This window comes from Temnothorax americanus, unplaced genomic scaffold (assembly GCF_048541705.1).
Source record: "Temnothorax americanus isolate GAGA-0224 unplaced genomic scaffold, ASM4854170v1 Scaffold10, whole genome shotgun sequence".
NCBI lineage: Eukaryota > Metazoa > Arthropoda > Insecta > Hymenoptera > Formicidae > Temnothorax > Temnothorax americanus.
The window spans coordinates 1724046-1736597 of NW_027509231.1; the positions used below are offsets into that span (position 1 = coordinate 1724046).

The 12552-nt window shown below is 45.4% G+C and overlaps 1 protein-coding gene across 7 annotated transcripts in view; it reads right to left on the reverse strand.

The window, feature by feature from the left end:
• The window catches only part of Hnrnp-k (Heterogeneous nuclear ribonucleoprotein K), an 85047-nt gene that overhangs the window by 32855 nt on the left and 39640 nt on the right, over window positions 1-12552 (reverse strand). For all 7 annotated transcript variants that reach the window (XM_077410465.1, XM_077410447.1, XM_077410484.1 and 4 more), the window contains 3 exons: window positions 10433-10548; window positions 7212-7268; window positions 3506-3549 (listed from right to left, as the gene is read on the reverse strand). In XM_077410465.1, coding sequence (XP_077266591.1) covers window positions 3506-3549; window positions 7212-7268; window positions 10433-10543 — 212 coding nt within the window. In that variant the 5' untranslated portion in view covers window positions 10544-10548. The remainder of the gene's footprint in view (window positions 1-3505; window positions 3550-7211; window positions 7269-10432; window positions 10549-12552) is intronic.

Genomic DNA, 12552 nt, shown 5'->3' on the forward strand with positions numbered 1-12552 from the left:
TGTTTTCAGCGACCCGAGAGTCCCGAAGTGTGCCGCTGCTCTCCCGCTAAATAGGTAATTCGTTTCTTTCGAGTTACGATAATTGGCAGATTCAGAATTGATTGACGGTTTACTTGTTTTTCTCCCCTTCTCTATTGGTATTTAATACGTTCAGAGTTTTGAAAAGGGAGACGATGGTATTCGGGGGTATCCCTTTCCCTACGGTCTTAAGAAGCGCACCGAGAGTTCCCGCTATCATCTCCCACGATCGAGAACATTGCAAACACGAAACTTTTTGGAACGACGGCACGAATCCACCCCCCCCCCCCTAATACGAGAGAATACACGAAAAGGTCGGTCTCTCCCTTCGTCTTTTCACCCTTTCCCCTTCCTTCTCGTCGTCCACTTCCGTTCTACTTCCCCGCTATAACGAGCTGAAGCCACGTATCTTCCATTCGACTAGATATACATATCGAATTCCGAACGCGCTTTTCTACCGGTCCCGCGAGAAAAGCATCCAGTTGGCGATGTAATCCGCGGTTATTTTTGCGCTCTTTTCGAAAAAATAATCTCTCCGCGCAGCGCGATTGCGGGAATATTGCGACTTTGACTAGCTTAGTTTCCGCAATCCTGTATATTTAAACATGCAAATGTTTGTTACGTGTTAATTTGTTATTGATTCGCTATATATGCGCTCCTATATATATATAGGAATCTCCTAGTCGGCGACGTTCTCGATTGACGAAAGCTGCCATCGCCCGTTACGAGTTTTCCTATAGTTTTAACCCAGTTTAAGGACAAAACAAGACGGTTAAACTGATCAACATCGGTCGGTGAAGAACAGTAATCCCGGGTAAGTCAAGATTGAGATACGTACTTCACGCAAGTTGATCGATGCGGATCACGCCGTGATCCAACGTTACAGAGCTTGATACTTTTTAGACAAGCTCTGTAACGATGGATCACGGCGTTATGGCACGGATTGCACGGATGGCACGTTACAGCTACGGGGTTGGCTGGTCGAAAGTCATCCCTTCGAGAATCGCAGGGGACGTGCGTATATATACTGAGATTCGCGGACGGCGAGGTTTAGATTATAGCGTTTGACGCTGCTCCACAACAAGGATGGATAGAGAAAAAGAATACTATCGGCAGTTAAAGATCTCCATGGTGCATAAAACGTTGAAGAGCGTTCGAACGATTCTAAGGTTTGATGGCTGAATGTTTTATGAGGGCCGCGGTTCCGAGAAAAGCGTAGAGCAAACATATCTGCAAAGACTTTTACGCGTATATCGCCTTGTCGAGAGCAATCTAGTAACAATGTCAATTGCACAGAGAATGAAAATCTTCGCGAACAAAATGATATCGTTTAAAAGGAGCTTTTAAACGAATCGTTAATATAATATCGAGACTTCTGAAACTTTCTCAAAGATTTATTTCCATCTGCATTGTACGGAGAATAGATCGCGGCGATCATAATCGTGCAGATTGTTCGGTGAAATCGTTCTCGACTTTGCAGTACTTTATTACGTACCGGCGAAATTCCCGGCCGTATCGGTACAACCGCGAATGAAAATCGCGTTAAGGGAGCATTCTCGAGGAGCTTCACCGTCGGCGCAAAAAAAATTTATTGCCGTCCCAGGACGAAGATAAATTTTCCGTTAATACCTGCGCTCGTGCGCGGACGACATAATTTCTTAGAAGAAAACGACACCGAGTGTGCGGATCGAGGCGTGACATATATCTAACGTAATCAAGTAATCATCAATCGACCGCAATGAAGTAGATGTGATCGAGTATAATAACCGGTCTAAAATTATCATTAAAGTATCTCTTCTCTGGACGGGATTCGCACATAAACGCGCGCGGCACTGATCCACAGTGCGAAATATCGGTAATGACTTTCGACTTGGCAAGTTAATTAATCACGTCGGAGTACTTGTAGCGGGACAACCACTTATCGGGGCGGAATATCTAAAGAGTGAAGGTATTTTGTCGCGTTGAAAGAGTGTTGGTTTGTGAACTGCGCGAATATATAGAATGACGCTCGTGATTTCGTCATTACGACTGTCCAAAATTTAACTCTCGCTTTAAGTCTTCGATCTCGGTTAAAATAAGAGACGTTTCACGATAATTCTCTTTCGAGAGCATTACTTGACGTTACAATTGACTTTTCAACGCGATAACAACACCTTAAGTCGTAACCTTTAACACTGAGCCGGCCTTACGGCCGCGTGCGTCACGTACCACATTTTAGCTTCCGTGTGTTAGCCACATATTACAGACACCGTTTAGAACATATCCCGACATCGTACGTGTGTGTATAAACGTGTGTGGGTGTCGAGTGATATCGCACACGTTTTGTTGCGTGGCGCTTACGCAGGAGAAACCAACAAATAACAAATTAAACGAGATAGAGAGGGTGTGAAAGAGAAAAAGAAATGAGTAAAAGTCCGTATGTGCGCTTAGAAGATCAGAAAAATCCTCGGAGCACGCTGGTCATACGTAAAGTACACAAATCCGTAGCGCGCGCGCGTGTTGCACGCTTATCTAAAAATTAAGAAAAACAGAATCTGTGAAATGTATTCTTCTACGTGTCCTCGCGTCACATATTTCTGTAAAATTTGCAATGGTGAATTTAATGGTAAAATAATTTTTCTTTTTCCCCATTGCGAGATTAAACCAGATTGAATTAAATCGGTCTGATTCATAAACGGTCTCGCGAGAGGCGCGACAGATTCATCAGGAACGATTCGCGCAACCGCGTGCCAACAACAAGCGCGACACGTGCTGCATCGGCTTTCGCTTGTAAGACCACCGATTTCTCACCCAAAGCTGAAGCCGCGCAAAAAACTGTTGAAGATGCTTAAGTCTAATAAGATATCGACTTGTCGCGGTATATCGATACCATTCGCGATCCTTAAAAAAAAAACAATAATTAAAAAAAAAAGATTTTACGACATTAAAATTGAAAACGACTACTGTATAGTAAAACGTATTTTCTGAAATGTCTCTTTCAATACATCTCATGCGACGATACAGTCAAGAGGACACGCATAAGAGAGACGTGTTCATGAGAAACGAGGGGAAAAAAAAAAAAAAAATAAAACACGAAAGTAGTAGACGATGTAAGTGTAGAATAAATGGTCGCCGTGTTAACACATAATATGCCGATAAAATAAAAAAATGGTATCACGGAAAAACAGACAGATTATAACAGAAATAGACAGGTGGACGGACAGACAGAAAGACAGATTTCTAGACAGATAAACAGATAATTAGATAGATAGGCAGAAGAAGAAAGAGAAGAGTAGTAGTAATAGTAGTAGTAGTAGTAGTAGTAGTAGTAGTAGTAGTAGTAATAGTAGTAGCACGAAAATAGATTACGAAAGGTGAAAATAGTAGTGGTGTATATAGAGTATACAGAAAAAAGATTCGCTGCTCTCGCCGCAGGCGTCTTAATAGGTACCTCGTAATTAGAGACAAAGAAAAATAAGAACATTAAGTAGTTGGTGTTGGTCATTACCGTTCGGGTCCGGGGCAATCGGGTACAATGATTGAGGCTTTGTACTGTCGATTGGGCCGTGATGGTTGGTGGTTGGTTCATTGGTGGTTGGTTGGTGGTTGTTGTCGATTGTTGGTAGGGTCGTGGTGGTCCATTTGCCGATCGAGTCGGGGTCCGTCGTTCCGGGCAGGGCAACGGCAGGGCAACGGCAGGGCAACGCCAGGGGGGCAACGCCGGGGTTGGGGCGGGGCCAGGGCACAAACCATCAACCAAGTTAGACATCACGTCTGACGGCTGGATTAATTCGCGACTTAACCTCCTAACCCGATTTTTCCACCCACGCTCCGCTCTCTACGTCTCCACAAAACACTCCCCCCCCCCTATTTTGTCCCACCTACCTAATCCCTCCCTCTCACCCTCCCTTGCGTCATCGGATCGGCTGCGAGAGGGGGGGCGAGAAAAATATTGGCATGGAAAAATGAGGTCGAACAACGAGAATCGCGTGAGAACGGACACCTCGCATTCTTATATAAGAATAGCGCGTTTCTTTTTTACATTCGATATAAGCCATGAGCCTACGGAATATCCGATTTAAACTTTAAGTACGATGAGAAAGTCCGCTGGGATTCTTTCACGTAAATCGTAATACGATTGGCGAAAACTCGCGAAGTTACAGACGAGATACCGCGGCTTCTCTCTTCAAGGAAGTGCTTAATCAACAAGACGTACTTGTATCATCTCGGCAAAGACCGCGCGGCCGGTATCGTCGTCCTCTCCTTCTCTCTTCCTCGCCATTGAAGTCATTAGGAATTCTGAAGGCGTACTCGAATAATTTTCCCGACGCGGCACTTAATTGACGTCGCTCTACAGCGGTCCGAAGAATATTTCAATTTCAATTGCTAACAAAGTGCGCTAAACGCCGTTAATCAAGCAAGTTTTTAATTTTTGAACGAAGAGGTCCATTAACTATCCCGTGTAACTCGCGGGTGAGCCCGGCACGTAACTGATATAACCGTACGGAAAGTTTTATCGACGCAAGCCTGAAACTTCCGCGACGAAGCGTGGACGTCGCGATAGACACTGCGATAGTTCCGCGAGTTCGCCGCGAATGGAAATAACTTTGCCGTTCCGTTCGCCGGATGTGCAGACAGAAAAATTGCCACGAACGCAATAAGTTACGTTTACCGAATATCCGCTCAAGAAATTTGTAACCATTATAATCTTTTGATACACGCGGCAATTCATCCGTCCAACATGTTGCACGAGTAAAGTTATTTCCTGGCGCGCGATTCTCCAATATTTTTCTACACGCGACCGAGATAGCCCTTTAACGTCAACCTTTCTGTCGCCCATGGAAGTTTGCGTAGCGTCCGCGCTCGAACGTTGAAATTCCGCAAAGCGGCGGGGGATTTCGCGCAAGGAGGGTCCCGTAGAAAGTTGCCGGGAAGGCAGCGCGAACTAAAAGTGAATCGCTAAGAGATCCTCTCCAGTGATTCCCTCGGATACAGCACTCTTCGGAAATAACGACCAGAGAGCATTGTGCCATTTACCAGGCAAAGTGAACTTGAGACTAGAGCTTCCGATATCTCCGTCGTATTAAACGATCCTTTCAAGCTATCAGACTAATTGAATATCCGTTATTATATCCGATAATCGTACCGCTCCATTTGCTCCGTCCGGTGTAGCTTGCACTGATTAAAAACAAGAGTTGACTAATAATACGAATGATGAATACGAGTTCATTATAATCAAGATCTATAAATTTAAAGGTATCTCGCGCGTTTAATGACAGAATTTCCTCGAATCGTTTCACGATAATTTCGTCTAATTGTAAGACAGCTCCTCGTGAATTACCGCTTCCCAAAGTGCTGTATCCAATTTTCGGAATCTCGCTATTCTAACAGTACTGTGACTTCGTGCTCTCTCTCTCTCTCTCTCTCTCTCTCTCTCTCTCTCTCTCTCATTTACGCCAGAAGAATTACGAAAATCGCGGCGTGGCTCATCGAGAGAAGAACGCATTCGTGTGCCAGTGCACCCGAACGAAAGACGTGCGTGTGCACGGATATTAAAATCCGTGGCGGAGATCTCCGAATGATTTGCCACGGCATTACAATCGCACGATTAAAGCGCGACATTCACGCGATTAACGCGATACCGTGTGTCCCTCCCCCAAGAGTGCACTTCAACATCGCAGCTCGATACGACGGCTGAAATTGCGCTGAAACCCCCACCGTAACTCGAAGAGATGGTTAATGCGAGTAATGTAATGGTGTAAATGTAAAACCGCGCGATTTATTAGCAGCTACGAGTTACACGAAGGATACGGTTACGGCGCTCCCCTTCAGCTATTTCACAGCGGAGCTTGTTTTATTCAATATAACGTCGCGGATCGTCAATGTTACGCTTATGATGAATTGAAATGACGTATACGGCAAAATTGGCAGACATCTTTCCGAAAAATCTTTCCCATTTCACAACAAAATTCAATAGTTTTACAAATATCTACTAGTATCTGCCGATTTTGCAACAATGGAATTGCGATAATTCATCGTCATCGTTATTTCATCAGAGACTACTATAAGCTAATTGGCTGTGAATTGATTGTGAGTCACAATTGTGTTAACACTGACAAAATCACTCTAATTCACAAAATGCTGAGATGTACTGCACGTTCATATACTCATTTGGTTCAAGCAAAACAACGAATTTACCGGCCGCTGGTTAAAGTATGACTGAAAGATTTTCAATGCGTAGTTCAACGTTACATTACGTTGACGCGACGTTAACGTAAAAATAGCGTGATGGATTTGACCATCGAGCGCGCGGCGAAGACGAGGACGAGAGGATTCGTCCACGTCGACATAGCCGTCGACATTTCGGTAAAAAGGACGAGTTCTTTCGCCATCGATCACATTGCGAGCGTGCACAAAATTTCGCGTGTCACTCTTAGAATATGGCGCGAGAATAAAATCGAAGCTAGCTACGGCCGAGGCTTCCTCGCAACCAAGTAATAAATGTCTCATGAAACATTGATATGAGCGTACGGCGCGAGATACACGAGAAACGAAGAAAGCGCCCCCGCCTTTCAAGGAACCAAGTGCATAATGAAGCTCGTACGGATACGGGGTGTCTTTGGAAAACGAGACGAGCGCCTGGCGAAACAAATTCTCGCGACAAAGCCTTTTGTGCGCGCGGCTCCCATGCCTCGCTCTCTACACAAATTACATGAATCTTCGCGTATCAACCCTTTACCGCGTGCCGTAATTACATAAACCATAATTATATTAGTTTCAAACGAAGTTAAAAGGCTCCAGGGAGCTAAAGGGTTAATTACGTTACGGGCACTCGCGTCATCGGTCCATAGACAGCGCGCAAGAAAATTAAAATGCAAGTCTTTGATTAATATCGGCTAGCCGCCGGAAAAACCGACAAATGAAACAAAAATGACTCTCAATCGACTGAAAATCCGGCACATAATTAGAACTAAACATAAACGTATAGTCAGAAGATCGTAAAAACATATCGTTTCGTAATGTATAATAAAAATGTTTCGCTACACGTTTCGGAAATTATTTTTACGATCTTCTGCTCGATTGTTTGTACGATCCATGTCTTCCACTATCTCTTTTATTAGCTTGCTCGCAGCAAAAAATTTCGCGAGTAGATAGACAAAGACAGGGATGAAACTACAGCGAAATTATGGACGAATCGAAGCGCAAAAGCTTACCTGACTCCTGAGTTTCGTGATGTTCTGGCCACCCTTGCCGATTATCGAACCGGCAACCTGTAACACAAACATAATAAAGTTTATTTTAAATAAATAACTATTATTAGGCTAAATAAATAACTCATCTCTTAACGGATCGTCTTGAAGATAGTTTCGAAGAGAAATAACGGATCAAAAGAGATTTAGAGATGACAGTATAAGTGATAAAAATAAGAAAGTTGCTATTTTACGAATGCGAATAAATTATTTGTTTCTCGATCGCATTAACTGCTATGCTTTTTAAATTTTACAGATGATCGGCGGAATTGGAGTTTTTCGATTCGCGCGGAGCAAGACTGTGCGCTCGGCGTGCTATTTAGGCTAACACGGACGCTGATAATTGGCGCGGAAATTTCTAAACACATGTAATACAAATATTTGGTACATCTAAACGTCCGAGATTACCGGATAGATTATAAGGCAGGTATATATTTGGATGGTCTTCTCAGTCTTTGCAACGTTAATCAAACAGGTATCTCTCGCCGGAGGCGTAACCCCCCGGCAATAGCAAATATTTAATAAAAAATCTGGGAGTGAGATAATCCATCTCGGAGCATGAAAGAGGCTGAAACACGGAAATTCCGTTCTTTCGAGTCCCGGGATCGTGCATCAACATTTCGCTTTCTCCAGGCCCGTCCGATGCCCGCGATAGAACAAAAACCTCACGTCCACTTCTAGTTAGACTCTTAATTTCGCCGCAGCGCGGCCCAGACTTCCGGCACGTGTCTGATGCCGCGCGAGGGCACGAACGCCCGTTTCTCGCGAAATGCAAGATAATCGCAACTCGGTATGCGGTCCTACGAATTTTTGCGGATTAGTTACGCCCCGCACGTTTTATCACGGCCAGCGCGCTATATTGAACGACAGATCCGCCGCGTTTCGTCAGTTAATTAAAATGAGCTCTCTAGCACAATTAACACTTTCTCCTCCGCGAGAAGGCGCGCCAAGGACGCGCATCGATGTGCGCGGCATATTATGACATAGGGACGTAGGAATGCAGTCATTTTCATCCGAGCAACGGCGTTCATTCTTCGCTCGGGAAAGTACAAATTCGCGAACGGAAGGAAAGATCGATGGACCCTCGAATCCGAAACATCTTATTCATACATATCCAACAAATTCCTCCAAAAACGTCACGAATTTCGCGACTTCTCGCGAAGGCCGCGGTATACCTATCGGTAATGCTGTACCCGGTGCGGTCGTCCCTGACACAACACCGCGTACCAATGACAGCGCACGATGATATCGTCGATTACGTAGCGAGAGATTCGACCGCGATCAAGCGCGACGAACGCTCGTTCGTGCTCGGCCGGCTGGATCGCAGTAAAGGCGCCCTCGCGACGCCGATTAAATCGCACGCATCAGGGCACACCACCTCAGCATAGCACACACATCGCTCTTGTTGTCCATTACGAAATTAACAGGCGCGATTGCCGTTCCAGGGCCGTTCGCGCGATAATGTTGCGTGCCGCGGAAGGTCGAGTCTCTCGAAAGTCGGGTAACACCCTGACGAACGAGCGTCGAATTCGCGAATTTTCCTCCGCTCTCATTCATCAGAGATGACCAGCGATAATTAAAGGCGAAACACAGGCGAGCTGTAACTTCCTCTCGGGCACGCGCGCCGGATATCATTTCACGCGACGTTAGGTTTTTTCGGGCACTCGCGTGCCGGCGAACGATGACGGTGCGCTTATCTGCGTTCCCTCGTGACAATCGGTCATTCAATCAAGCTTATTAGCGTGCGCGAGGCGTAAACGGTTTACGGGATTATGCTAAGGACAACATCGAGTCGGAATTATTTCGATAATTGGATGGTCTCGTGTCGCGAAGCGGAACTCGCGAAATTTGATAGTTGCTGCGAATCAAGCCCAAAAAATATCGATGTGTCATATCGAAGGAAATCACGGAAGAAACATAAAGTAGAAAAAAAATATCGTTTCTCATTGATCGGCTTGCGGCATTATGTTGCGAGATAGAATCATCGGCATCCTCCTTCGAAAATACGTCGAACAAAGGAAGAAACGCGCGTAAGAAAACGAGCGCTTTACTGATCCCTTCGATATTCTCAATGCTACAATCAATCACTATCGAGCGAAAGGAGGTACAGATAGACCTCGATTCACGATATTACTTCTCTCCCGATGCCCTCGAAAGCAGGCGGCGGCGGCCGGTATCTTCGATTGTACGCATAAGACATACGTATACAGTCAAAGACTGCAGCCGCCACAGAGGAAATGGTGGCGCAAGAAAATATCCGCCCAGTCGAGAAACATCCGGTCTGACGATATATCGGCGATAGAGACGGAGAACCTACGGCACTAAAAGCGACCGAGAGAAGGCACCCCCCGGATGCCCCCGGGCTGCACAGACACGAAGGCATTTTCATCGGTCAAAACTCCCGACGGTCTCGACGTTTACAGATTCGCGGGGATTTCCCGCGGGGAAAAGAAAGCAGCCGAGAGAAACCGATAACGGTCCGCCGAGCGTGGCGACAATGACCGGAAGAGCCCCGCGATGAAAACGAACGTGTCGGAAGGTGGTACCGTGTTGCTGCGCTGTATGGGAGCCGTTTTACCGCACTCCCATTCGCGCACGAATACAACGGCGAAAAGAGTCAAACCGGGCACGCGTGACTTAGAAAAATACAGTGACCCAGTGGCGAAGCACGTGGGAAGTGCGTCCGACCTGTTCACATTGTGCATTGGAACGCCACGCTATACGCGCGCCGTCGAAAAGACGGAGGAGGCGTTGCCAACCGTCGACATTTCCGATCGTCGACGGCTCGGGGAACGGTATACAAACGCTTCCATGTCACACGAGAGACGTGAACGTTAGCCAAAAGTTAGGGGGAAACAATGTCGTCTGCAAAAACAAGCGGTAGAACTCCTGATTTCGACATAGTTCTGTGGCTTTAAGTTTAAAGCCCATGCACTTAAGATAATTTACATAATTCTCGTTAGAATTCAGGACGCGGAAACTTTATAATTTTGTGCGCTGTGTAATACGAAAAACATTTGAAGAATTAGAACACACGCCTACGTAAAATGTATATTAAAGCACATACGTGTCAAAATAGAATTACAAATAAAATTCTACCCTAAAATCTGACGCGAATTATAGCAAATATAGGGTTTTGGATGATAGTTTCGCGATATCGCGATGTATCGATCAACGACACTCACCTTACTCGGGATGAGAAGACGTAGCTCATCGTCACCCTGTCGATAGCGCTTGTGCGGGCTCGTCGGGCCCCCGGAACCTGTCATAGCGCCAGCCTCGGCTTCTCTCTTCATTATTCCTGAAACAGACAGATGAAGGATCCTTCTTCAGAAGATATTCGTCTCCTCCGTCGCATCGCATCGCGAAGCTCGTCTCACGAACGTAAATAATGAATATAGGTTTACGCGGTCGTAATCGGACTCGCGGCTTTTATTACAATTTCGTACAACGTCATCCGGCGTGGGCGCAAAGCACTACGCGCGCTCGCGCACGCTTGCCGAAATTATGGCGCATAAATTCGCGATGGATTAACATACGCCACCGGTCGCGTGGCTTCCTCGACGGAAATGCTGGATAAATGCAATAAAAGACGTCGAATGTACGCGCGTCGCCTCGGTTAGAATGGCTTTCCCACGCTGTTAGAGTCATTAAGGCGAACGAGGCGATTTAACGGACGATGAATTACGATACCGCGCGCACACCAACAGTTCATCCAGTTCCATAATGCCTGCTAACGTATACGGATTTATGTGTACAATGTCTACAATGCGTCTCGTGAAAACGAGTCGATGCCTCAAGAAGTGACATTTTCATTAACATAAGCATTAATAATCACAAATGATGTAGAATAGTATTAACAACAGCTTCAAGTCTGCGCGTCCGACTTAGTGAAAGGAAAATGCACAGCTGATGGTTTAAACGAAGCAAACGGCAGGTGCCACGGTTAATCATCGATAAACGACGTCGGAAATATCTCTGGAATGATAAACTCGGCGGGATTAGAATTTAATTATTTTCACTTTCCATTGCCAACGGGAGACTGCTCTAAAGCAAAAGCGACGATTAATTCTCCCCGTCAGCTACGGTAACTCTTTCCTACATCGGTATCCCTGTGCAGAATGCGCACTACCGAAGATTTATTGCACAATTAGAGATTTAGCTTTTCCGAATGGCCGCGGGCATGAATATCAGAATCCGACGTTAACCCCTCGATTTCTTTCCCGAGATACGATTAAATTGCTAATACATCAATTTTCGTTCGTTAACACGATTAAACTCGCCTAACATCTATATAATGTCTATCCGACGCAATCAATTAAGAGACCACGGAACCCCTTAAAAGCTCAAAAGCCGCCTATTCTTTCTACAATATAAATCCAACAAAATTTGTTTTCGTCATCTAAGTTGAAATACATAATCAGGCAAACGCAGATACCCCCTCGATATCAGAATTGTACATTATTTGCGTACCTATAGCAAATGAGAATCAAATTTTGCCAAAATCAATAAAGATTATGTATATTTAAATTGACACGATAATCGCTGTTTATCTGCTCACCAGTCCAGAATGTTTAATGTAACACAATTGAACCGCGAATAATTAATTGTATAATCAGTCTGTTTGATTGAAGAACAGTGAGGCTAACCACACAATGGTGTGTTCACCGTTCTCTGATGGTAATAACACACGCAACGTATCCTCGTGACACCGCGACTGTAAGCTTCGTTAATTAAACTCACACGCGGCCCGTGTCTCCGATATATCCGATGTCTGAGTCGTTCGCCCCGAAATTTCATCGCGCGAGATCGCGAGACTCTATCGTCGTCCCTCGAGGATAGAAAACGAAACGTAAATGTAACGCGCCGAGGCTGATGCCGACTACCATTTGTCGGCTGTGCCGCGCGTTTAGCATAGAAATCGCGGCTACATGCGCGGCATACGGAAACATACCTGCATGGCAATGAGAACATCGTAATATAAGATATAGGCAGTTACAGGGGGGGATGCAGAAACCAGCGCGTGGCATATTTCTAACGAGGCGGCGCGCTACGTGCGAGTGCGTGTGTCTCAATATCACCGCGTCGTGTTGTAATGCAGCGTGTCTTTTTCGACAAACAACATAACTTCTATGCAAATGGAAACGGTCGTGTTTTTCGTCTGACTTCTTTAAGTCACGTAATTTTGCAAAGCTAATTTTACGCCACGTTCCCTAAACGTAAAATCATTTAATTTCGCTCGCCTTAGATCCTCGAAAGTGCGCAGATACGCTCCGCGTACGGAGTCCAGCTGTTTAACAGTTTC